The sequence below is a fragment of the Pristiophorus japonicus genome, chromosome 13 (genome assembly GCF_044704955.1).
Source record: "Pristiophorus japonicus isolate sPriJap1 chromosome 13, sPriJap1.hap1, whole genome shotgun sequence".
Lineage (NCBI taxonomy): Eukaryota > Metazoa > Chordata > Chondrichthyes > Pristiophoridae > Pristiophorus > Pristiophorus japonicus.
In genome coordinates, this window is record NC_091989.1 from 21452555 (window position 1) to 21479334 (window position 26780).

At 47.1% G+C, this 26780-nt stretch overlaps 1 protein-coding gene across 4 annotated transcripts in view; it reads right to left on the bottom strand.

Moving 5' to 3' along the window:
- Nucleotides 1-26780, bottom strand: part of strip2 (striatin interacting protein 2) — a 99162-nt gene that overhangs the window by 37018 nt on the left and 35364 nt on the right. The window contains exon 1 of one of the 4 annotated variants that reach the window (XM_070897223.1): nucleotides 21478-21573. The exons of 1 other annotated variant lie outside the window; for it this stretch is intronic. In XM_070897223.1, the coding sequence (XP_070753324.1) occupies nucleotides 21478-21558 (81 nt within the window). In that variant the 5' untranslated portion in view covers nucleotides 21559-21573. Of the gene's footprint in view, nucleotides 1-1046; nucleotides 1289-1311; nucleotides 1415-21477; nucleotides 21574-26780 lie in introns of those variants that run through there. 2 more of the 4 variants (XM_070897220.1, XM_070897221.1) reach the window with 2 other exon arrangements.

Below are 26780 nucleotides of genomic sequence, written 5' to 3' on the forward strand. Positions count from 1 at the left end.
CACTTTAACAGCACGCACTCCATAGTCAATATACAATCATTCCATGAAGTGGCGGGCCATCACAGGCTGGCAGAAAAAGTAGAGATGCCAACTGAAAACTAAGTGGATCAGAGGGAGACAGGCTGGTGCCCACCTTCTCCCAAACAAGCTCAGGTGAGAACGCTTCCCTCAACCAACTCTTCATCCTTCTCCTGCACTACCGAGAACAAATAGTATCTTCCCAAAGGTCAGTTGACTATCACATATTGAACAGGAACAGAGAGATGAAAAATGGAAAGAAGGGAGATTAGAGAGTGGGAGGAGAGGAGGAAAAAAAAGGTATGGAAGGTGAGACACACAGTGGGCCGAGAGAGTGAGAGAGTTGAGAGGGCGACGAGAGAGAAGAGTTGACAGGAGGGTATAAGAGAGTGAGAGCCAAGGGGATGAAAATGAGACATGGGGTGAGAAAGAGTGATGAAACATAGAAAATAGGTGGAGTAGGCCATTCGGCCCTTCGAGCCTGCACCGCCATTCAATAAGATCATGGCTGATCATTCCCTCAGTATCCCTTTCCTGCTTTCTCTCCATACCCCTTGATCCCCCTTAGCAGTAAGGGCCATATCTAACTCCCTCTTGAATATATCCAATGAACTGGCCTCAACAACTCTCTGCAGCAGAGAATTCCACAGGTTAACATGAAAATGAGATACACAGGGGAAGGAGATATGAAAGTGAGAGGAGGGCTGACAAGATTGACAGGAGAGGCACGAGATTGATGACAGAGGTAAGAGAGAGAGAGAGAGGGGCACACAGAAAAGGGAGGAATAGAGATAGGGGGATGAGAAACATGAAGATGGAAGAGAAAGCGAGATAGGGAGGGATATACTCTCCAGAGAATACAATCCATATTTCAAGTCACATTCATTAATTGGCTTGGTTTCAACACTATTCGCAGGATAAACCTGTTAGTGAGACTGTCTAATACACGGTAATATTTAAAATCGGAGGCTCGATCACTGCACAATATTGAAAAGTTTAAAAAAAACAGAAAACTTTGGGCTTCTTACACAATTTTTCTTGAGAAAGTTGTACGGATCCATTTTGACCTCGGCACGCCAAGTGACCGAGCGCTGCTTCCACCGGCTAGTGCCACTCTCTCATTCACTCCCTCCCTCGGTGGAGCGGCTCCAGTCACAGCCAGCGGGACGGGCAGCTGCTGTATGCCAGTGGCTTACTGGCTGACGGACTGCCACCCCCGGCACACGGGTTATTATTAGCCGCTGTCACCTGCCGGTGTCACTCTGCCCTCCGAGCCCGAGGGTTTGCACTCACCTCCGAGTCCTTGCGCTGGTTTCGGAAGAGCTCCCTGGCCCGGGGTGCCGAGCTCCCGCCGGCAGGGCTCGCCGCTTCCATCCTCGCTCAGAGACTAAACAAGTTACAGTCGGTAACCAAGTGCCAGCCTTCGCAACCCCGCCCACCCGCTCCTCATTGGACCCTCCTGACTCGGAGGCGGGAGCTGAACGCGGATTCGGCTCCCTATTGGACGAGCGGCACGTCAGTCAGCCCTGTTGCGTGCCGAAGGTTCTTTCCCTCTCTGCACATCGGAACCTTGCGAACACCTTGGGGACCGGAGGATCAGCGAACGGAGCCGGAAAATCAATGCTTTTTTGGGGTCAAACTTGCTTTTTGCTGTCGCCTTTATGGGGTATACATTGAGCCAGTCTGGTCTTCCAACCACGGCACCTTGTTTACCCAACATTAGGAATTTTAGCAAGTTTGAAGCTGGGTGGCAATGCCGACTGTTCACATACAGAAGAGAGTTACATCTATATAGCGCCTTTCACGACCACCGGACGTCTCAAACCGCTTTACAGACACTTTTTGAAGTGTGGTCACTGTTGTAATGTAGGAAATCAGCAGCCACTTTGCACACAGCAAGCTTCCACAAACAGCAATGCGATACTGACCAGATAATTTTTTTAATTAATGATGTTAATTGAGGGATAAATATTGGCCAGGACACCTGGTATAACTCCCTGCTCTTCTTCGAAAGTGCCATAGGATCTTTTACATCCACCTCAGATTAACGTATCATCCAAAAGACTGCACCTACGGCAGTGCAGTACTCCCTCAGTACTGCACTCGAGTGCCAACCTACAATTTTGTGCTCAGTGGACTAGGACTTGAACCCACAAACCTTCTGACTCAGAGGCGAGGTAGATGCCAACTGAGCGACACCCAAAAAGCCATGTTTCCTGATTTTTGCACAGTTTAGCAGCTCTGTTCACCCATGGGAGGCATCATAGCCCTGCTTTCAGTTGACGTCCACACTGGTACATCCCCAGCATTGAAGCAATGACCATAAAAACATAGAAAATAGGTGCAGGAGCAAGCCATTTGGCCTTTCGAGCCTGTACCACCATTCAATATGATCATGGCTGATCATGCAATTTCAGTACCCCATTCCTGCTTGAAGCTTGGCTGTTTTATTTTTAATTACTTCACCTTTTGAATATATCCAACGAACTGGATTCAACAACTTTCTGTGGTAGAGAATTCCACAGGTTCACAATTCTCTGAGTGAAAAAGTTTCTCATCTCAGTCCTAGATGGCTTACCCCTTATCCTTAGACTGTGACCCCTGGTTCTGGACTTCCCCAACATCGAGAACGTTCTTCCTGCATCCAATCTGTCCAATCCCATCAGAATTTTATATGCTTCTATGAGATCCCCTCTCATTCTTCTAAATTCCAGTGAATATAAGCCTAGTCGATCCAGTCTTCTTTATATGTCAGTCCTGCCATCCCGGGAATCAGTCTGGTGAACCTTTGCTGCACTCACTCAATCGCAAGAATGTCCTTCCTCAGATTAGGAGACCAAAACTGTGCACAGTATTCAAGGTGTGGTCTCATCAAGGCCCTGTACAACTGCAGAAAGACCTCCCTGCTCCTATACTCAAATCCTCTCGCTACGAAGGACAACATGCCATTTACCTTCTTCACCGCCTGCTGTACCTGTATGCCAGTTTTCAATAATTGATGTACCATGATACCCAGGTCTCATTGTACCTCCCCTTTTACTAATCTGTCACCATTCATATAATAATCTACCTTCCTGTTTTTGCCACCAAAGTGGATAACCTCACACTTATCCACATTATACTGCATCTGCCATGCATTTGACCACTCACCTTACCTGTCCAAGTCACCCTGCAGCCTCTTAGCATCCTCCTCACAGTGCCACCCAGCTTAATGTCATCTGCAAACTTGGAGATATTACATTCAATTCCTTCATCTAAATCATTTATATTGTAAATAGCTGGGGTCCCAGCACTGAACCTTGCGGTACCCCACTAGTCACTGCCTACTAATCTGAAAAGGACCGTTTATTCCCACTCTTTGCTTCCTGTCTGCCAACCAGTTTTCTATCCACGTCAATACATTACCCCCAATTCCATGTGCATTAATTTTGCACACTAATCTCTTGTGTGGGACCTTGTCAAAAGCCTTTTGAAAGTCCAAATACACCACATCCACTGATTCTCCCTTATCCACTCTACTAGTTACATCCTCAAAAAATTCTAGAAAATGTCAAGCATGATTTCCCTTTCATAAATCCATGCTGACTTGAACCGATCCTGTCACTGCTTTCCAAATGCGCTGCTATTACATCTTTAATAATTGATTCCAGCATTTCCCCCACTACCGATGTCAAGCTAACTGGTCTATAATTCCCTGTTTTCTCTCTCCCTCCTTGATCAGCTCCGCTGGGCAGGCCACATCGTTCTTCGCATGCCAGACACGAGACTCCCAAAGCAAACGTTCTACTCGGAACTCCTTCACGGCAAACGAGCCAAAGATGGGCAGAGGAAACGTTACAGAGACCACCCTCAAAGCCTCCCTGATAAAGTGCAACATCCCCACTGACACCTGGGAGTCCCTGGCCTAAGACCGCCCTAAGTGGAGGAAGTGCATCCGGGAGGGCGCTGAGCACCTCGATTCTCATCGCCGAGAGAATGCAGCAATCAAGCGCAGACAGCGGAAAGAGCGTGCGGCAAACCAGTCCCACCAACCCCTTCCCTCAATCTGTCCACCTGTGACAGGGACTGTGGTTCTCGTATTGGACTGTTCCGCCACCTAAGGACTCATTTTAAGAGTTGAAGCAAGTCTTCCTTGATTCCGAGGGACTGCCTATGATAATGCTATCTCAGCATACCACACATTGCTGCATTAGACAGGTCACTGAAGCCCTTTACGCATGCAGGATGGATTTTATCAATTTCCCTAGAAGGCTCAGACTGAGAGGACTTTAGGATTCTACTGAATTGCCAACTTCTCCAAGGTGCAGGGAGCAATAGACTACGCTCATCGCGATGCGGGCACCTTTTCAGGATGCAGGTTTTTAGGAACCGCAAGGGATTCCACTCCCTGAATGTGCAACTCATTGTCGACCACCAGCAAATTATTATGGCAGTGAATGCTAAATTTCCAGACAGCATCCATGATATTCACATCCTGCATGATAGCGCTGTATCTGACATGTTTACCTGTCAGCCACAAGGTCAGTACTGGATGTTTGGTGACAAAGGATATGACCTCGCCACCTGGCTGATGACTCCTCTGCATGATACCCACACCGAAGCCGAGAAGCGATAAAACGAGAGCCTCAGATCCAGTCGCAATATTGTTGAGAAAACCATTGGAGTGCTTAATCAGCACTTTAAATGCCTGGACCACTCAGGAGGTGAGCTCCAATACCACCCTGAGCAGGTAGCTCAATTCGTGGTGGTGTGCTCCATGCTGCACAACTTGGCTATCAGGAGGGGACAAGAATTGCCAGAAGGGACTGACGGTCCACCTCAGGAGAGAAAGAGGAGAACAAGGAGGTGGACGCTGACTTCGGGCCAGACAGTCAGGCTGATGCTGAAACCAAGCCTCCACCCCCTCTAGACCGCAGGAAAGGCCACTTGGTGGCTACATAGCTGCAAGACTCTTACGTCAGCAGCTCATAAATGAGCACTTTGCTTGAAAGAATGTTGTTGTTATTTACAAAACTGCAACACTGCTGGGTGTGCAGGTCATACATCAATGGTGTGTATCACCTTGGTGACAGTTAAAGTTTAAGTTGATTCAAATTAAGTGTAATTATACCCTTTCATGTTAAAGAATCACCAGTGTGTAACGGTGCAGCTATCTGAGACAATGTGTAACAAGGTTATGTTAAATAAAAACCATTTAATCCGATCATTTATCTGAAATCATAAGTATAATTGTAAAAACACCCCGCCCCACCCCACAACAAATTTATCGCATTTATATTATTACAATGGTCCCCATTTCCAGCAAAACAGAACACAAATGCAAACCAAGGTAGCCCCCTTGTCCCGTCCCTCCCACCCAAAATAGCACCAGCAACCTAAAAATATGCACCAGACAACACCTACGGCCATGCACCTCACTTTCCTTTCCCCCCCTGCTTCTCCTCCCCTCCTCTACCCCTTCCCCTCCTGACTCCAAGCTGCCTGGCCGAGGAGCTCCTCAGATGCTACTTCACTGGGGGGAATGACGGCAGAACCGCTGCTTGGATGGATACGGGAGAGGACGGTCCCAAGGTGGGAACGTCCTCCGGGTCAGAAGCAAGATCTTCCTCCTGGCTCTCATGTGTCATTGGCAATGAGGGTGCAACACCTTGGGGTGCAGTGCCTCGCTCCGGGACCACTAGGTGCCACCAGTGTTCCTGGCTATCAGCTCCAGGGCCTCCGCCATCTGCATCACGTACTTCGTCATGGTGGCGGACATGCTGGCCATCTGGAGGGATATGTCCCCCATTGTCTGTAGGATCTGCTGACCTGTGTCAACACTCCTCCTGGACAAGTGCACCATGTCTCCGCTCAGATCTGCCGCTCGTGGAGCAGACCTGACGTGTCGAACCAACCTTTGCTTGGTTGGCGCAGTCATGGAGACACCTGGGGTGCCCTGCAGCAAGGTGCTTGGGCCTGGAACCTCCACAGTGGATGTGGGAATGGCCGCAGGAGCACTACATGTCAGCGGTGTCAAGTGGATCACGGAGGTTGGGGGATGCAGGCTCCTCGAAGTCGGCACTGACATCCGTGGAGAAGGGACCCAGCAGATCCACGGGCGAGAATCGTTGCTCCTCAGCACCAGATGGAGTATCACCCGGCGAGTCCGTCCCCGTGCCCCCAGCTTCTGGGCTCGGGGTTTTTGCATAGGGCTGCGCTGCAAAACATAAATGAGGTTATTAGAGGAGAAGGGGGTGCTCGGGTCACAAGGTGATTCCAATGCTACACACAGCATATGCACGACAAAAGCAACACCGTTATCAAAATCATCACAGACATCACATTTCATGACCATCACCAAATTTTGCATTGCAATGATTCTCATGAGGACATCATTACAGAAGAATTTTATGATTCATCTATCATATAATATTGGTCGGATATGAGTGGGTGTGGCATCTATGACTTTACATCACGCAATGGTGTATACTTTACTCGTGTGGCATCACATCAGGTTCTGCAGCTGCATGTATGGTCGACCGGGGGTGGCTCCCCACCAGTTCCAACACCCACTCCTCGATGTCGGTGAGCTCGATGGTGACTGGTGACCCCCCAACCCCCACCCCCCCCAACCCATTCGCCTCTGCTTGGCCCTATTCTTGGAAAGCTTCTCTGTAAAAGGTAACAACAGCACGACATGGATTGAGATCATTGCGTGATATCTTTGCGAGGTACTGTCACAGAGACTGATGCAACACATAACCAACAGATGTAATCATGATTACAATGAACATTATAATTCTTCACATAAAGACGTGCCCCGTGACCGCAGGCTTTGAGTAAAACATTCCCGGTATAAGTGCAAGACATCACATCTGATTTTAATCACTCATTACACTTACAATTCCAATTATATAAATATATAAGTATATTAAATAAATGTAATACTTACTTTAGCAGGTCGTTCCATTGCTCGTGGCATTAGTTGCCCTCACGTATCTCGTTGATCGCCGACGAGACCACCTCTGCTATCTTGGCCCATATCTTCTGGTAGGCCTTTGGGGTGGGCTTCCCATGCCCTCCCTGGGTCAATTGACCCCAGCGTGACTCGACCTCCTGCATGAGGGAGGCATTTGCCTTGTCCAAGAATCTCCTCACTCTTTTTTGTCCTCCCAATTGTTCCTCTCCCACCTCACTGCTTTCACCAGCGTCAGTCTCCACAGCGTGCTGGGTCGTCTCCTCCATTCCTTCCATGTTATATATTATTTGTTGGACAAAATCTCGGTACCAACTACCTTCTTGGTGCTTAGTAGGCTTTTTGCTGCTAGTGAATCTCCCTCCTGCCTCCCACAACAGCCAAACAAGGACCCACACATGTTTTCAGTCCCTCTCTGCTCCCTCTCTGTGTCTCCTCTTCTGCACATGTAATGATGACCCCTGACCTCCTGAAACGCGGGAAACGAGTGTTGCCATGCCGTTGCTATGGTTGGCGACACTTTACGACAGAAGGTCAAAAAAATTTAATGCTAACGCCCATTTCAGATCGCTCGTGGTAACGTCCATTTTAAAAAATGGAAAGTTAGGGTTTTGGAAATGGGCAATAATCCACGCTTAAAACCCATATTTACCGCCCACGCTGGAAATAACGCTTATTTTTGGCCAATTTGCATAAAAGTGGAAAGTCTAGCCCATAAATAGGCTAAATGAGTGGGCAAAAATTTGGAAGATGGAGTATAATGTGGGAAACTGTGAGGTTATCCACTTTGGTAGGAAACATTTTTTAAAATTATTATTTAAATGGACAGAGATTACAAAATGCTGCGGTACAGAGGGACCTGGGGTCCTTGAATATGAAACACAAAATGTTAGCATGCAGGTACAGCAAATAATTAGGAAGGCAAATGGAATATTTTATTGCAAGGGGGATGGAGTATAAAAGTATGGAAGTCCTGCTACAACTGTACAGGGTACTGGTTAGACCACACCTGCAGTACTGTGTACAGTTTTGGTCTCCTTATTTCAGGAGGGATATACTTGCATTGGAGGCAGTTCAGAGAAGGTTCACGAGATGAAGAAAGATTGAGCAGGTTGGGCCTATATTCATTGGAGTTTGAAGAATGAGAGGTGATCTTATTGAAACATGTGAGCTTCTGAGGGGGTTTGACAAGGTAGATGCAGAGAGGATGTTTCCCCTCATGGGGGAATTTAGGACTAGGGGGCATAATTTTAGAATAAGGGTTCCTGTATTTAAAACGGAAATTAGGGGGAATTTCTTCTCTGAGGGTTGTGAATTTTTCCAGAGAGCTGTGGAGGCTGGGTCATTGAATATATTTAAGGTGGAGATAGACAGATTTTTGAACGATAAGGTAGTCAAGGGTTATGGGGAGCGGGCAGGGAGATAGAATTGAGGCCAGGATCAGATCAGCCATGGTCTTATTGAATGGCGGAGCAGGCTCGAGGGGCCAAATGGCCTACTCCTGCTCCTATTTCTTATGTTCTTATGTATGTAAGAATTTGAGAGAGAAAAGAATATGAGAGTAAATTAGCAAGAGACATAAAAACAGATCTAAATGTTTCTACAAGTATGTAAGTAGGAAGAGATTAGTGAAAATAAATGTGGGCCCATTAGAGGTAGAGACAGGAGAAATTATAACAGGCAATAAGGAACTGGCAGAGATATTAAACAAATATTTTGTATCTGTCTTCATGTATTTATATTGCACTTTTAATGTAGTAAGATGTCCCAAGGTGCTTCACTGTTGTGTTGCGTCTGCGCACATTCAGAGGCAGAAATCCAAGCCATCATCAACATCTTCACCGAGGCGTACGAAAGCATGGGCCTTATACTAAACATCTGTAAGATAAAGGTCCTCCACCAACCTGACCCCAGCACACAGCACTGCCCCCGGTCATCAAAATCCACAGTGCGGCCTTGGACAACGTGGACCATTTTCCATAACTCGGAGCCTACATCGATGACAAGATCCAACACCGCCTCCAGTGTGCCAGCACAGCCTTCGGTCACCTGAGCAAGAGAGTTTTTGAAGACCAGGACCTCAAATCTGGCACCAAGCTTATGGTCTACAGGGCAGTAGTGATACCCACCCTCTTATATGGCTCAGAGACATGGACCATATACAGTAGACACCTCAATGCGTTGGAGAAATCCCATCAGCGCTGCCTCCGCAAGATCCTGCAAATCCCCTGGGAGGATAGATGCACCAACATCAGTGTTCTTGCTCAGGCCAACATCCCAAGCATCGAAGCATTGACCACACTCAACCAGCTCCGTTGGGCGGGCCACATCATCCGCATGTCCGACACGAGTTTCCCAAAGCAAGCGCTCTATTAGGAACTCCTACACGGCAAGTGAGCCCCAGGTGGGCAGAGGAAACATTTCAAGGACATCCTCAAAGCTTCCTTGATAAAGTGCAACATCCCCACCGGCACCTGGGAATCCCGAGCCCGAGATCGCCTTAAGTGGAGGAAAAGCATCCGGGAGGGTGCTGAGCACCTCAAATCTTGTCGCCGAGAGCATACAGAAAACAAGCTCAGACAGCGGAAGGAACGTGCAGCAAATCAGACTCCCCACCCACCCTTTCCTTCAACCGCTGTCTGTCCCATCTGTGACAGGGATTGTAATTCCTGTATTGGACTGTACAGTCACCTGAGAACTCATTTTTAGAGTGGAAGCAAGTCTTCCTCGACTTCGAGGGACTGCCTATGATGATGATAAGACAAGACAACTAAACTGGACACCGAGCCACAAAAGAACAAATTAAGGTAGATGACCAAAAGCTTGGACAAAGAGGTAGATTTTAAGGAGTGTCTTAAAGGAGGAAAGAGAGGTAGAGAGGTTTAGGGAGGGAGTTCCAGAGCTTGGGGCCTAGGCAGCTGAAGGCATGGCCACCAATGGTTGAACACTTATAATGAAGGATGCTATAGAGAGCAGAATTTGAGGAGTGCAGACATCTCCAGGGGTTGTGAGGCTGAGGGAGATTATAGAGATAGGGAGGGGCCATGGAGGGATTTGTAAACAAGGATGAGAATTTTGAAATTGAGGCGTTGCTTAACTGGGAGCTGAAGAAGATCAGCGAGCACAGGGAGCACCATTTCCCATATCTCGGGAGCCTCCTATCAACAAGAGCAGGCTTCGATGACGAGACCCAACACCGCCTCCAGTGCCGCCTACGGCCGCCTGAGGAAAAGAGTGTTTGAAGACCAGGCCCTCAAAACTGCCACCATGCTCATGGTCTACAGGGCTGTAGTAATACCCGCCCTCCTGTATGGCTCAGAGGCATGGACGATGTACAGCAGACACCTCAAGTTGCTGGAGAAATATCACCAACGATGTCTCCGCAAGATCCTACAAATTCCCTGCGACCACACTCAATCAGCTTCGCTGGGCAGGCCACCTAGTTCACATGCCAGACACGAGACATAGAAACATAGAAAATAGGTGCAGGAGTAAGCCATTCGGCCCTTCGAGACTCCCAAAGCAAGTGCTCTACTCGGAGCTCCTTCACGGCAAATGAGCCAAAGGTGCGCAGCGGAAACGCTATAAGGACACCCTCAAAGCCTCCCTGATAAAGTGCGACATCCCCACTGACACCTGGGAGTCCTTGGCCCAAGACCGCCCTAAGTGGAGGAAGTACATCCGAGAGGGCGCTGAGCACCTCGAGTCTCATCGTGAGAGCATGCAGAAATCAAGCACAGGCAGCGGAAAGAGCGTGCGGCAAACCAGTCCCACCCATCCCTTCCCTCAACAACTATCTGTCCCACCTGTGACAGAATCTGTGGCTCTCGTAACCTCAAGTTTACGTAGGGTAGAACGTGGGAGGCCAGTGAGGAGTGCATTTGAGTAGTCAAGGCCAGACGTAACAAATGCATGGATGAGGGTTTCAGCAACAGATGAGCTGAGACAGGGGGTGAGATGGGCAATGTTACGGAGGTGGAAATAGGCGGTTGTAGTTATTATGCTGCAGATATGTGGCCGGAAGCTCATTTCAGTATCAAATATAACACGTAGGTTGTGAACAGTCTGGTTCAGCCTCAGAGAGATGCTAGTGAGAGGGATGGAGTCGGTGGCTAGGGAACGCAGTTTGTGGCGGGGACCAAAGGCAATGGCTTCAGTCTTCCCAATATTTAATGGGAGAAAATTTCTGCTCATCCAGTAATGAATGTCGGACAAGCAGTCTGACAATTTAGAGACCATAGAGGGGTTGAGAGAAGTGGTGGTGAGGTAGAGCTGGGTGTCAAATTGATGCTGTGTTTTCGGGTGATGTTGCCAAGGGGCAGCATATAGATGAGAAATAGGAGGGGGCCAAGGATATGTCCGTTAGGGACACCAGAGGTAGCATTGTGGGAGTGGGAAGAGAAGCTATTGCAGGTGATTTTCTAGCTATGATTAGATAGATAAGAATGGAACCAGGCGAGTGCAGTCCCACCCAGCTGGACGACGGTGGAGAGGCGTTGGAGGAGGATGGAGTGGTCAACCGTGTCAAAGGCTGCAGACAGGTCGAGAAGGACGAGGAGGTAAACACAAAAAACATTCCGAAATAATGGGGAACCAAGGATCTAGAGAGAATGAGGATCTTAAGGAAATCAGTACAAGTAAAGACATGGGCCCAATTTTGGCCATGACTTGCATCAAGTTTTTTGGAGTAAGTTGTTTTTTCTGGCGTAAGTTAAAAAATGCCATTTTCCCCCAAAAATTTGCTCCAGAGTAAGTCAGTTAGGTACGATTTTTTTTAGTTCAGTTTTTTTTTCAAAAGGAGGCGTTCCCAGACACTTATGCCAGTTTTGGCCATTTATGCCACTTTGGCCAGCAAAAACTTACTCCAAATCCACTTACGTCAGCGTATGTGGCCAGCTCTGAGAATTCAGCGCAGGTTAGTACATTTAAAGCACCAAGACTTACAAAGCACTAAACAAAGCACAAAAATAAGCATTCAATAACAAATAAAAAATACAAGGAAGCTGAGGACTTGCACCAAGACATACAAAGCACGAAACAAACCACAAAAAGTAATAAGCAATCAATCAATAACAAATAAAAAATAAAAAATAGAAGCCCTACCTTTATGCCAGAATCAAGTTTTTTTTTGAAGTCCCCCCTCAACCCCCCATCAAAACACTCTTTTCCTCGTCCCCCCCCAACCCCATCAAAACACTCTTTCTCCCCCCCCCTGCAAAACACTCTTTCTCCCCCCTCAAAACACTCTTTCTCTTCCTCCACCGCACAAAACTCTCCTCCTCCACCCCCCAAATCAAAACTCTCAAGCATAACCATCAATGAATAAAAAATAAAACTGAAGTCCTACCTCGGCCCGGGAACTCAGCGGGCTGGCCGGTCGGTGCGGGAGATCACTCGGCCGGGGATAGGGTGTGGCGAGATCGGGGCGTCTCTTCGGCCGGGGATAGGGGCTGCGAGCATCGGGTCCTGCTCACAGCCCGCAGGACACGCTGGGAGGGCAGGAGCATGCGCGCAGACTTCACTGCGCATGCGCGCAGGTGCCGGCACTGTTTTCAGCGCTGGCCTGTTGTTCCACCCCCAACTTCACAATGCGCGCCACGCTGGGACTCCGAGGACTCGGAAGAGCGGCCAGGATGGGGCAACTTTTTTACAGCGCCGTTTCCAGCGCACAAATTCGTGCCAGAAAAAGGGGTTGTGCAAAATTGAGCCCATAGTACTGCAAAAATTACTGGGACTAAGTGGCAACAAATCCCCTGGACCTGACGAACTGCATCCTAGGGTTTTAAAAGAGGTAGCTGCAGAGATAGCGGATGCACTGGTATTAATCTTCCAGAATTCCCTAGATTCTAGCACAGTCCCCAAGGATTGGAAGGTAGCAAAACATAACCCCACTATTTAAGAAAGGAGGAAGGGATAAAACAGGGAACTAAATGTCAGTTAGCCTGACATCAATAATAGGCAAAATGCTAGAATCTATTAATAGGGACATGGTGATAGGGCACTTAGAAAATCGGAATATGATTAGGCAAAGTCAACATGGTTTTGTGAAAGAGAAATTGTTTGAAAAATCTGTTAGAGTCTGTTAGATGATGTAATAAATAGGATGGATAACAGGGAACCAGTGGAGGTAGTGTATTTGGATTTTCAAAAAGCTTTCAATAAGGTGCCACATAAGAGGTTAGTGGACAAAATTAGGACTCATGGAATTGGGGGTAATATATTGGCATGGATTGAGGATTAGTTAATGGACAGAAAACAGAGAGTAGGAATAAGTGGGACTTTTTCAGGGTGGCAGGCTGTAACTAGCGGAGTGCCGCAAGGATCAGTGCTTGGGCCTCAGCTATTTACAATCTATATTAGTCACTTAGATGAAGGCACTGAATGTAACATATCCAGGTTTGCTGATGGTACAAATTTAGGTGGAAATGTGAACTGTGAGGTGAAGGCAAGGAGGCTGCAGGGCGACTAAAAATTCGGTAATGTCCCGGTACAACTGGCAATGCCCGAGACTTTGCGCCAGGCGCAGAAGTCTCGCTTCTCACGAGAAATTGGGGTTACCGCCCCCAAAAGGAAGTGGAGTGCTAAATCAAGCACTCCACTTCCTTTCTAGGATGGTAGGGGGTAGACACCTCGGGAGTGGGCGCAGCGCTACGCATTGGGCGTAGGCGTTTCGGGAGCACAAAGGGCAATTCCACGCCAGGGGTTGGAATTCCGACCCGGGCATTAACTGACCCAGGCCCAGAAGCTTACCACCTCCGCACAGGCCATCGGCAGTTTCGGTCCCAAGAAGACTTATTACATTTATATAGGGCATTGGTGAGGCCATGGCTGGAGAACTGTGTATAGTTCTGATCTCCTTACCTAAGGAAATACATACTTGCCTTAGAGGGAGTGCAACAAAGGTTCACTGAACTGGTTCCTAGGATGAGGGCATTGCCCTATGAGGAGAGATTGATTACACTAACCTTATATTCCCTCGAGTTTAGAAGAATGACAGATGATCTAATTGAAACATATAAAATTCTTAAGGGGCTTGTCTGGGTTAATGCTGAGAAAATGTTCCCCTGGCTGGAGAGTCTAGTACCAGGGATAACAGTCTCAGAATAAGGGGTTGGCCATTTAGGACTGAGACGAGGAGAAATTTCTTCACTCAAAGGGTTGTGAATCTTTAGAATTTTCTACCCCGAGAGCTGTGGAAGCTCAGTCATTGAGTATATTCAAGACAGAGGTCGATACATTTTTGAGAACTAAGGGAAGTAAGGGGTATGAGGATAGTGCGGGAAGGTGGAGTTGAGGTAGAAGATCAGCCATGATCTTGTTGAATGGTGGAGCAGGCTCGAAGGGCCAAATTACCTACTCCAGCTTCTATTTCTTATGTTCTTATGTTCTCATGTTATCATCAACCCTTTCTGTTACTTCATCGAAGAACTCAATCAAATTAGTCAAACATGACTTTCCTTTAACAAATCCATGCTGACTTTCATTTATTAGCCCTACTTTTCGAAATACTTATTCATTTTGTTCTGGATTATTATCTCTAAAGGTTTCCCCATCACCAACTAGCCTGCAACTGCCAGGTTTATCCTTCGCCCCTTATTTAAACAGGGCTGTAACATTTGCAATCCTCCAATCCTCTGGCACCACTCCCATATCCAGGGAGGATTGGTAGATTGTGGCCAGAGCCTCTGCAATTTCCACCCTTACTTCCCTCAATAACCGAGAATGCATCCCATCTGGACCAGGTGACTTTTGTTATTTTCGGCTGTCAATCTTTTAAGATCCTTCTCTATCTATTTGTATCCTGTCCAATATCGCTACTGCCTCCTCCTTTACTGCTACATTGGCAGCATCCTCTTCTCTGGTGATGACAGATGCAAAGTACTTATTTAGTACCTCAGCCATGCCCTCAGCCTCCACAAGAAGATCTCCTTTTTGTTCCTTAATCGGCCCCATCCTTCCTTTAACTACCCTTTTTACTATTTATGTGTTTATTAAAGATTTTTGGGTTACCTTTTATGTTAATCGCTAATCTATTCTCATACCCTCTCGTTGCCCCTCATTCTTTATTTAGATCTTACAATTGTCAGAAGCCGCCTTTCTCTGTCTCATTTTAACCTCTATATCTTCAGTCACCCAGGGACAGATCGCTTCTGTCATCTCAACCTCACTTGCCAACTGTTCCAGAACATCGGTGCCCTTGAAAAAATATCACCTTGGTCCTCAGAATCCCACCACAATCAGCCCCAACACCAACATCACTTAACACACCCGCATCACCAACAAAAATAACAATCTTCTCCGCAACCACCTGATGCTGCACAGGACACAGGGCATCAGCACCCAACCACATTGCTGCCCGGGAGGCCGGGGATGGCCACACCATGGCCACATTTACTTCACGTGACACTGTACACACTGGCTGCCACATGATGTGTCAGGTTGGCATCACCCCACACCAGCACCATAAAGCATCCCTTCAATACCCAATCCATTCCTTTCATACTCATCATCATTGTGCGGGGTACCCTTATGTCTGAACATTCACTACAACTCACGAAGTCACTTCCAAAGGTGCACACAAATCTGTCCAAGAACACACAGTGTTCAAAATAAGGATTTCAACGTTTGACAACACATTAGCAAAAAATCGGCATGAATATTGGCTAAAACACTCAAGTGCCTACCCTTGTGTGTTGTTAGTTGGTATGATTGGACAAGGATGAGGGAAGTGTGATGAGTGGCTAGTGAGATAGGGAAGTGATAATGCAGGTAGAGAGAGAGGGATGGGTGGAGGTGCACGATAAGTTGGTGTGAGTAAGGATGTGCAGGGGTAGAGTAGGGAAGGCAGAGTGATGGGGATGTGATGAGTGGCACAGCAGATGAGGTTGAGTGTGGCTTTGCAGTAACGTTTCATGATCTATTGAGATCATTGAAGGGTTTGAGCCACTGCAGCCTGGTCCTTCTGATGACATCCCTGCTTATGCTGTCCTGTACAGTGTGCAACAAGGCTGCGAGGTTCTCTTCCCTTGCGTCCATTGGAAGGGAAGAGAACCTCCCTACATGCTGTGACCCCCTCCATAGCATCTGTTTGCTGCTCCGCAATGCTGTAGAACTCTGACAGAAGAACTGTCAATAAAAAGTTGGCCATGGTCCCTTGAAGGAAACCGGCTGATGACGCGTCATCAAATGGTGTCATCAGACCCGCTTCCTGCTAATTGGCCAGGAACCTCGCAGGGCAGGCTTAACAAGCCCAATCAACGCCAGATTGTGTTGAGAGGGTGGAACACGCCACCAATGTCGGCCGCCCTGGACTCGCCACTGTTAGTAAAATCGCGGCCATAGTCTCAGGATAAAGGGTCGGCCATTTAGGACTGAATTGAGGAGAAATTTCTTCACTCAGAGGATTATCAATCTTTGAAATCCTCTACGCAAAAGGGTTATGGTGCTGAATCATTGAGTATATTCAAGACTGAGCTCAATAGATTTTTTGGAGACTAAGGGGATCAAGGGCTAGTGGAGTTGAGGTAGGAGATCAGCCATGATTGTATTCAATGGCAGAGCAGGTTCGAGAGGCCACATGTTCTTACAGGAACTCACGGGCATATAACAGCATGTTGTTTGTTTTATTGTTCATGATTAGCAAAGGAACAGAATGTTTCAACATTAAACATATTACTTAGAGCAACATAACTAAATCTAATCAATGTAAAATTCCCTGGATTCTGGGGAGGTCCCAGAAAATTGGAAAACTGCAAATGTAACGCCCCTATTTAAAAAAGGAGGCAGACAAAAAGCAGGAAACTATAGACCAGTTAGCCTAACATCTGTGGTTGGAAAGATGTTGGAGTCCATTATTAAAGAAGCAGGTAGCAGGACATTTGGAAAAGCAAAACTCAGTTAGGCAGAGTCAGCATGGATTTATGAAGAGGAAGTCATGTTTAACAAATTTGCTAGAGTTCTTTGAGGATGTAACGAACAGAGTGGATAAAGGGGAACCAGTGGATGTAGTGTATTTGGAATTCCAGAAGGCATTTGACAAGGTGCCACATAAAAGGTTACTGCATAAGATAATAGAATAAAAGGAAAAGGAGGTGGGGTAGCATTGCTGGTTAAGGAGGAGATTAAGGCAATAGTTAGGAAGGACATTAGCTTGGATGATGTGGAATCTATATGGGTAGAGCTGCAGAACACCAAAGGGCAAAAAACGTTAGTGGGAGTTGTGTACAGACCTCCAAACAGTAGTAGTGATGTTGGGGAGGGCATCAAACAGGAAATTAGGGGTGCGTGCAATAAAGGTGCAGCAGTTATAATGGGTGACTTTAATATGCACATAGATTGGGCTAACCAAACTGGAAGCAATACGGTGGAGGAGGATTTTCTGGAGTGCATAAGGGATGGTTTTTTAGACCAATATGTCGAGGAACCAACTAGGGGGGAGGCCATCTTAGACTGGGTGTTATGTAATGAGAAAGGATTAATTAGCAATCTCGTTGTGCGAGGCCCCTTGGGGAAGAGTGACCATAATATGGTGGAATTCTGCATTAGGATGGAGAATGAAACAGTTAATTCAGAGACCATGGTCCAGAACTTAAAGAAGGCTAACTTTGAAGGTATGAGGCGTGAATTGGCTGAGATGGATTGGCGAATGATACTTAAGGGGTTGACTGTGGATGGGCAATGGCAGACATTTAGAGACCGCATGGATGAACTACAACAATTGTACATTCCTGTCTGGCATAGAAATAAAAAAGGGAAGGTGGCTCAACCGTGGCTATCAAGGGAAATCAGGGATAGTATTAAAGCCAAGGAAGTGGCATACAAATTGGCCAGAAATAGCAGCGAACCTGGGGACTGGGAGAAATTTAGAACTCAGCAGAGGAGGACAAAGGGTTTGATTAGGGCAGGGAAAATGGAGTATGAGAAGAAGCTTGCAGGGAACATTAAGACGGATTGCAAAAGTTTCTATAGATATGTAAAGAGAAAAAGGTTAGTAAAGACAAACGTAGGTCCCCTGCAGTCAGAATCAGGGGAAGTCATAACGGGGAACAAAGAAATGGCGGACCAATTGAACAAGTACTTTGGTTCGGTATTCACGAAGGAGGACACGAACAACCTTCCGGTTATAAAAGGGGTCGGGGGGTTTAGTAAGGAGGAGGAACTGAGGGAAATCCTTATTAGCCGGGAAATTGTGTTGGGGAAATTGATGGGATTGAAGGCCGATAAATCCCCAGGGCCTGATGGACTGCATCCCAGAGTACTTAAGGAGGTGGCCTTGGAAATAGTGGATGCGTTGACAGTCATTTTCCAACATTCCATTGACTCTGGATCAGTTCCTATGGAGTGGAGGGTAGCCAATGTAACCCCACTTTTTAAAAAAGGAGGGAGAGAGAAAACAGGGAATTATAGACCGGTCAGCCTGACATCGGTAGTGGGTAAAATGATGGAATCAATTATTAAGGATGTCATAGCAGTGCATTTGGAAAGAGGTGACATGATAGGTCCAAGTCAGCATGGATTTGTGAAAGGGAAATCATGCTTGACAAATCTTCTGGAATTTTTTTGAGGATGTTTCCAGTAGAGTGGATAAGGGAGAACCAGTTGATGTGGTATATTTGGACTTTCAGAAGGCGTTCGACAAGGTCTCACACAAGAGATTAATGTGCAAAGTTAGAGCACATGGGATTGGGGGTAGTGTACTGACATGGATTGAGAACTGGTTGTCAGACAGGAAGCAAAGAGTAGGAGTAAATGGGTACTTTTCAGAATGGCAGGCAGTGACTAGTGGGGTACCGCAAGGTTCTGTGCTGGGGCCCCAGCTGTTTACACTGTACATTAATGATTTAGATGAGGGGATTAAATGTAGTATCTCCAAATTTGCGGATGACACTAAGTTGGGTGGCAGTGTGAGCTGCGAGGAGGATGCTGTGAGGCTGCAGAGCGACTTGGATAGGTTAGGTGAGTGGGCAAATGCATGGCAGATGAAGTATAATGTGGATAAATGTGAGGTTATCCACTTTGGTGGTAAAAACAGAGAGACAGACTATTATCTGAATGGTGACAGATTAGGAAAAGGGGAGGTGCAAAGAGACCTGGGTGTCATGGTACATCAGTCATTGAAGGTTGGCATGCAGGTGCAGCAGGCGGTTAAGAAAGCAAATGGCATGTTGGCCTTCATAGCAAGGGGATTTGAGTACAGGGGCAGGGAGGTGTTGCTACAGTTGTACAGGGCATTGGTGAGGCCACACCTGGAGTATTGTGTACAGTTTTGGTCTCCTAACCTGAGGAAGGACATTCTTGCTATTGAGGGAGTGCAGCGAAGGTTCACCAGACTGATTCCCGGGATGGCGGGACTGACCTATCAAGAAAGACTGGATCAACTGGGCTTGTATTCACTGGAGTTCAGAAGAATGAGAGGGGACCTCATAGAAACATATAAAATTCTGACGGGGTTAGACAGGTTAGATGCAGGAAGAATGTTCCCAATGTTGGGGAAGTCCAGAACCAGGGGTCACAGTCTAAGGATAAGGGGTAAGCCATTTAGGACCGAGATGCGGAGGAACTTCTTCACCCAGAGAGTGGTGAACCTGTGGAATTCTCTACACAGAAAGTTGTTGAGGCCAATTCACTAAATATATTCAAAAAGGAGTTAGATGAGGTCCTTACTGCTAGGGGGATCAAGTGGTATGGCGAGAAAGCAGGAATGGGGTACTGAAGTTGAATGTTCAGCCATGAACTCATTGAATGGCGGTGCAGGCTAGAAGGGCCGAATGGCCTACTCCTGCACCTATTTTCTATGTTTCTATGTTTCTATGTAAAAGATCACGGGGTTGGGGGTAATACATTAGCATGGATAGAGGATTGGCTAATGAACAGAAAACAGAGAGTAGGGATAAATGGTTCATTCTCGGGTTGGCAATCAGTAACCAGTGGGGTGCCGCAGGGACCAGTGCTGGGACCCCAACTATTTACAATCTATATTAACGACTTGGACGAAGGGACTGAGTGTAACATAGCCAAGTTTGCCGATGGTACAAAGATGGGAGGAAAAGCAATGTGTGAGGACACACAAAATCTCCAAAAGGACACAGACAGACTAAGTGAGTGGGCAAAAATTTGGCAGGTGGAGTATAATGTTGGAAAATGTGAGGTCATGCACTTCAGCAGAAAAAAAATCAAAGAGCACGTTATTATTTAAATGGAGAAAGATTGCAAAGTGCCACAGTACAGCAGGACCTGGGGGTACTTGTGCATGAAACACAAAAGATTAGCAAGTGATCAGGAAGACCAATGGAATCTTGGCCTTTATTGCAAAGGGGATGGAGTATAAAAGCAGGGAAGTCTTGCTACAGTTGTACAGGGTATTGGTGAGGCCACACCTGGAATACTGCGTATAGTTTTGGTTTCCATATTTCCGAAAGGATATACTTGCTTTGGAGGCAGTTCAGAGAAGGTTCATAAGGTTGATTCAAGAGATGAGGGGTTGACTTATGAGGAAAGGTTGAGGAGGTTGGGCCTCTACTCATTGGAATTCAGAAGATTGAGAGGTGATCTTATCGAAACATATAAGATTATGAGGGGGCTTGACAAGGTGGATGCAGAGAGGATGTTTCCCCTGATAGGGGAGACTAGAACTAGAGGGCATGATCTTAGAATAAGGGGCTGCCCATTTAAAACTGAGATGAGGAGAAATTTCTTCTCTCAGAGGGTTGTGGATCTGTGGAATCCGCTGCCTCAGAGAGCTGTGGCAGCTGGAACATTATTTCTGTCTTAAATGTATTCAGTCATTTCTTGAACGATAAGGGAATAACGGGTTATGGAGAGCGGGCGGGGAAGTGGACGTGAGTCAATGATCAAATCAGCCATAATCATATTAAATGGCAGAGCAGGTTCGAGGGGCCGTATGGCCTTCTCCTGCTCCTCTTTCTTATGTTATGTTCTTATGTGCTACACAACAATTATTTTGATTTTAAGGTGTACTGCCAAACACTGGCTCAAGAGGGACATCTTGCCTCCTTCACTCAAAACAGCAGAGAGTTCATTGGACTGGCGATGCATGGAACAGACATTGCAGATCGTTGTATTGGGCTCGGCTTGACTGACATTCACAAGGTAACATTGTCTGAAGTACTATATCAAAAATTGTTTATTGTAACAGAAATATAAAATTTAAAACAATATGATTTTATATTACCACAAGAGAGGACTTAATTTTGGACTAATGGATCTTTATTTGATTTCAAATCCTGCCGGCATACAAAACCACTGTCATTCCCAACTTGGACTGGTTGCAAATTAATCGCGGTAAGTTGAATGCATTATAGTGTGACAGAAAGTGTTTTAGAGGAAATTAATTCCAGACAACTAGACAACAGATAGATCGACTGGTGAGATTAATGAGATTCTAACTGGACTCAGTGTGGTTGAGTTTTCGGCCTAGAAATTGGCCTCCTTAGTGCCTCCAGTTATCACCTCCGGGGGGCGATAACGGGTCACTAACCACTTACCGACCAGGCGCGGCGAGATGAACGACTCCCACTAACTTCGGCGGGAGGTTTGCGGCAGTGGTCGGACGTTGCCATGCGCATCGCCCTGGTAGCGCCCCGGACCCGAACTTCGGTTCCACCCCCTGCAGCATCGCCGGGCGAAAACACCGGAAGCGGCAGGAGGCATTGATCGGGAGGCCAGGTGCCTCGGGGGCAACATTTAAAGGGGAGGTTGTCGAAGTAAGTGGAAACATTTTTAAAATGCTGATTTTCAGTTTTTTGGATTTCTCTTCGGCCGCAATCCATCAGCTCGGCTGCCGGTCTGCGTGGGTCTGATCGGGCCGCACTCTGCCGGTCTGCATTGGGATTGATCGGGCCGCACTCTGCTGGACTTCACGGGTCTGATCGGGCCGGATCGCGGCTGCCATCAGGGACCAGCTCACTGCTCCCAATGCAGAGCCTGCAGTGATGGCCCTTCCCTTTAAGGGAGGGAAGGTGCCTCATAACACGGCAGCTCTGCACGGGGCATTGTGCAGCGCTGCACCACTACCGCCCCGCCTACGTCCTTTAGTGCTCCAGGAAGGAAGTGGAGTGCAAACACCCAATTTTTGAAAAGTTGAACATCATTAGTGACTTGCGTTAATTTTACCAACTTTTAAACATTAGCTCTCCAAACGGGGCGCTCCCTAATTTCTCCCTCTTTGACTTTGACAGGGCTCTACTTCCTCCCCTTTTGCAGCAGTTTGCTGCCTCCTTCCAGGTAAAGCGGTTTAATGGAGGAATGTACACGAGTCACACACTCCAGATAGAGGAGCGTATACAGGGCGTAATATGCAGTTCGAGGAACGTAACTGCGTGTAACACTGCAGTTAGAGGAACGTACATTGGGTGTGGGAGCAGTAACAGGGCGTGGGAGGAGTTAGGAACATAGCAACATCAATAGGCGATTGAGTCCTTCCAGCCATTCAATTAGATTAGGGCCGATCTGTAGCTTACCTCCCTCTACCCAGCTTGGTTCCCTAACCGTTAATACCCTTGTATAACAAATATCTATCACATAGTTTTCCATTTTTCCTTTCACCCCGAGCCTTAACAGCTTTTTGGGCCAGAGAGTTCCAGATTTCCTCTATACAGTTAGACCTCTCTGGTCCGGCACCCTTGGGACCTGACCGATGTCGGATCAGAGAATTTTCCAGACCACAGGAGGTCACGCCGACCCTAGACTTATCTCACTCACTCACTCTCTGCTGGAACACTCTGTATTGATGGATAATGCACACAGGAACAGCTCAGACTTAATTAAAATCCCTTATTTTATTTGGGGCCTCATAAGCGACACAAACGCACACAGCAGGAACGCCGACACGAGACGTTGTCAGCAGTAGACTTACCGGGTACTGCTGACAACGCTGCTGGCAACCCGGCCGAGTTCTGTTACTGCGCAGCATTTCTCAGGCCCAGCTTCGGCACCTCAGTCAACCGCCACGCTCCGGCTGCAAAACTCAAGTCTCACTCCGTCTCTGCGCTGACTCGACCAAGGAGGGAAACCTGGAGGCAGCGGGAAGAAGAGGAGCAGCCAGCCCCAGGACTCAGCACTGGATGCCACCCCCGCCGGGAATGATGCCGGACCAGGGATGTTGTTCGGACTAGAGAGGTACAACCTGTACTTTGAGTGAAGAAATGCTTCTTGACATCACCACTGAACTGACCAGCTCTAATTTTAAGGTTACACCCCCTTGTTCTGGACCACAGGAAATAGTTTCTCTCCATCAGTCCTATCAAATCCTTCATTCATCATAAACACTTCAATTAGATCACCCTTTAATCTTCTGTATTCAAGCAAAAACAAGCCTAGTCTGTGCAACCTGTCCTCAAAATTCAGCTCTTTTAGTCCTGGTATAACTGGTGAATCTGCGCCACACCCCTCCCAAGAATATAGCCTTACTGAGGGAGCGGTGCCAGAGCTGAACGCAGTACTCCAGATGGGGCTTAACTGGAGCTCTGTACAGCTGTAACATAACCTCCACCCCTTTGCATTCCAGCCCCCTTGAGATAAAGACCAATGTCCCATTAGCTTTTGAATAAATTTTTTGTTCCTGACCACTGGCTTTAATGATTCCTGTACTTGGATCCTTAAATCTCTCTCCTCCCCCATGGGCAGTACATTCAAAATCACAAACATTCACTGTGTAAAAACATCTTTCCTCACCTTGTCTTCTGTGTTTCTTTTGCCAATTACCTTCAATCTGTGTCCTCTGGTTACCAACTCGTCTGTCACTAGAAACAGTTTCTCTTTATTTACTCCGTCAAAACCCTTAATGTCCTCTTAACCTTCTCTGCTCTAGTGAGCACAGCCCCAGCTTCTCTCGTCTACATAGGATAAACAGCACAGAAACATGCCATTCGGCCCAACTTATCCATGCCGGCGTCTATGCTTCACTTCAACCACTCCTTGTGGTAGCAAGTTCCACATTCTCACCACTCTTTGGGTAAAGAAGTTTCTTCTGAATTCCCCATTAGATTTCTGAGTGACTATCTTATATTGATGGCCTCTAGTTTTGCTCTTCCCCACAAATGGAAACACTCTCTCTGTACCTACTTTATCAAAACCTTTCATGATTTTAAAGACGTCGGTTAGGTCACCGCTCAGCCTTCTCTTTTCAAGAGAAAATAGATCCAGCCTGTTCATCCTTTCCTGATAGGTATAACCTCTCATTTCTGGTGTCACCCTGTAATTCTTTTTTTACACACTCTCCAGTGCCTCTATACCCTTTCAATAATATGGTGACCAGAATTTTATGCCCTACTCCAAGTGTGGTCTAACCAAGGTCCGATGCAAGTTCAGCATAACTTCTCTACTTTTCAATTCAATCCCTTGTTAACCTGCCTCACTACTTTCAGTGATTTGTGTATTTGTACTCTTCTACCCCACGTAGATTCGTATTTTCAAAGTAAAATGTGGCCTCCCTATTTTTCAAACCAAAATGTAATTATCGGTGTCCAATTGCATTTGCCAATTATATGCCCATTCTTCAAGTTTATTAATGCCTTCTTGCAATTTGCTGCGATTCTCCTCAGTATTGTCTATCACCACCACCCCCAAAGTGGGTGTCATCTGCAAATTTAGACATTTTTGATTCAAAAGTCTAAATTGTTATTATAGATTGTGAACAACAGTGGTCCCAGCACTGAATCTTGTGGAACACCACTCCCACCTTCTGCCATCTCTCTCAACATAACTGAAGCCCCTCATCCCTGATACCATTCTAGTAAATCTGCTCCCCTGATGCTGTGCGGTGATGTGCTGCAGTTCCAGTAAAGTCCTGCGGGGGGCACTGCTGACATCAGTATTCCTGTAGCTCACCACCACCACCTGTAGGCCTCTAGCGGTACTGCAGCTGCTTTGCGTCAGAATCAGCCTGCAGCATCTCACAGAAAGAGCCGACACACGATCACATTCCCCTGCCCTTTTCCTCGTTGAGCAAATCTGGCTGTGAAGGAGCTGTCACCTTGGTGGTTCCGTTTCCTACATTACAACACTGACTACACTTCAAAACGAACTGATTGGCTATAACTTGCTTTTGGATGTATTGAGGTTGTGAAGGTGTTATAACAATGAAATTTATTTTGCACATTCCATTAATTCATTTACCATTAAATGTATGTCTAATAATCCTCAATCTGTGTCTCTGATAATCCTCAATCTGTGCCCTTGATAATTTAGGATTATAAGGGTGCAGCAATAGGAAGTATGGCCTAGAAATTCGGCTCCATAGCGCCCATATTTTGGCACTAGGGGCGCTGCGTTGTGTTGAAAATGGCTTCTGTGCTCACTTTTGGTGCGGGTTCGCAGATGCCATTTTGCTGAGGTCGTTTGTGTCGGTGCAGGAACAGCGCTTTGGAAGGATGCAGAATATGCAGATTGTAACGTCAATCAGCATGCATCGTGATTTGACACCAGTGGCGCCATTCTGAACCTCAACGCAGGAGCTAATGCCCTCTTTTAACCTCCCACAGCTGAGCAGACGTTCAGCAGCAGGAAGGACCTCCCACCAGCGCTAGTTAAAGGGATCATCAACTGCTTTGAGGTTAGTTTCTGATTGATTCCTACTGGCTCTTGGTGAGTTTGTACAAGTGTTTGGTGGTTTATTTGAAGTTTCTGAATTGTCCAGGGAGTGGTGTGGCATGTTACTTCAAGGCTTCTGCTCAGACCAGTTGCTCCCAGACGTGGTGCAATAGTTTGTATCCCCCTTGGCCTGCAGCATGACATGGAGAATGAGCAGAGGCGACATAGAGGAGGACAAACTGCTCGAAGAGGGTGGAAGGGGGCGAAGGGCTTTCAACAAGAGGCCATTTCCACCCAGGGTCTCCAGGGAGCAATTCTCCCACCTCAACCTCAGCGAGGTCTAATGAGATGCTGACTGAAATCTGCAACCTGCTGCAGGCAGAACTGCAGCCTCAGAGCAGGCGGAGGATGGCATTGCCAGTGGCTGTGAAGATGAGCGTGGCCTTGAGTCTTTACGCGTCGGGCTGCTTCCAGGCTGGAGCAGGCAGTATTTGCAACATCTCAGTTTGCTGTTCACCATTGCATAAGGGAAGTCACTGAGGCTCTGTACGCAATGAGGGGTGAATATATTGCATTCTGCCTTGCCAGAGAGAAGCAGGAGGAGTGAGAACACAGCTTTGTCAGGATAGCAGGCTTCCCCATGGTGCAGGATGCCACTGACTGCACACACGTTGCTTTGTGGACACCGAGTGTGAACTCGGAGATGTACCACAACCGGAAGGGATTTCACTCCCCCAGTGTCTGCTGGTGTGTGACCATACTCAGCGCATCATGCAAGTCAATGCTCGGTATCCTTGTTGCAACCATGATGCCTTCATTGGGCGGCAGTCCACTGTACCATCTGCATTTGTTCCACCAGGGGGTGGCTACTGGGTGACAAGGGCTATCCGCTGACCACGTGACTCATGATTCTAGTGCACAACCCAACCAGATATGGACAGCATGCGTATAACAAAAGCCATGCTGCCACACACAATGTGTTCAAGCAGACCATCGGTGTCCTTAAGCCACGCTTCTGCTGTCTGGTCCAATCTGGAGGAGCCCTGCAGTACTCAGCAGAGCGCCTTTCAAGATTCGTTGTGGCCTGTTGCATGCTGCATAACCTCGCCATCATCAGAGCTCAGCCCTTGCCACCGGGGAGGAGAAGAGCTGAGGGGGAGGAGGAGCAAGCAGAGGAAGAGGAGGAAGAGGATGGGAGTAGGTAACCAACACAGCCCTTTTGTGGCCGGGCTGCCCGTGATCGACTCATTGACTGTGG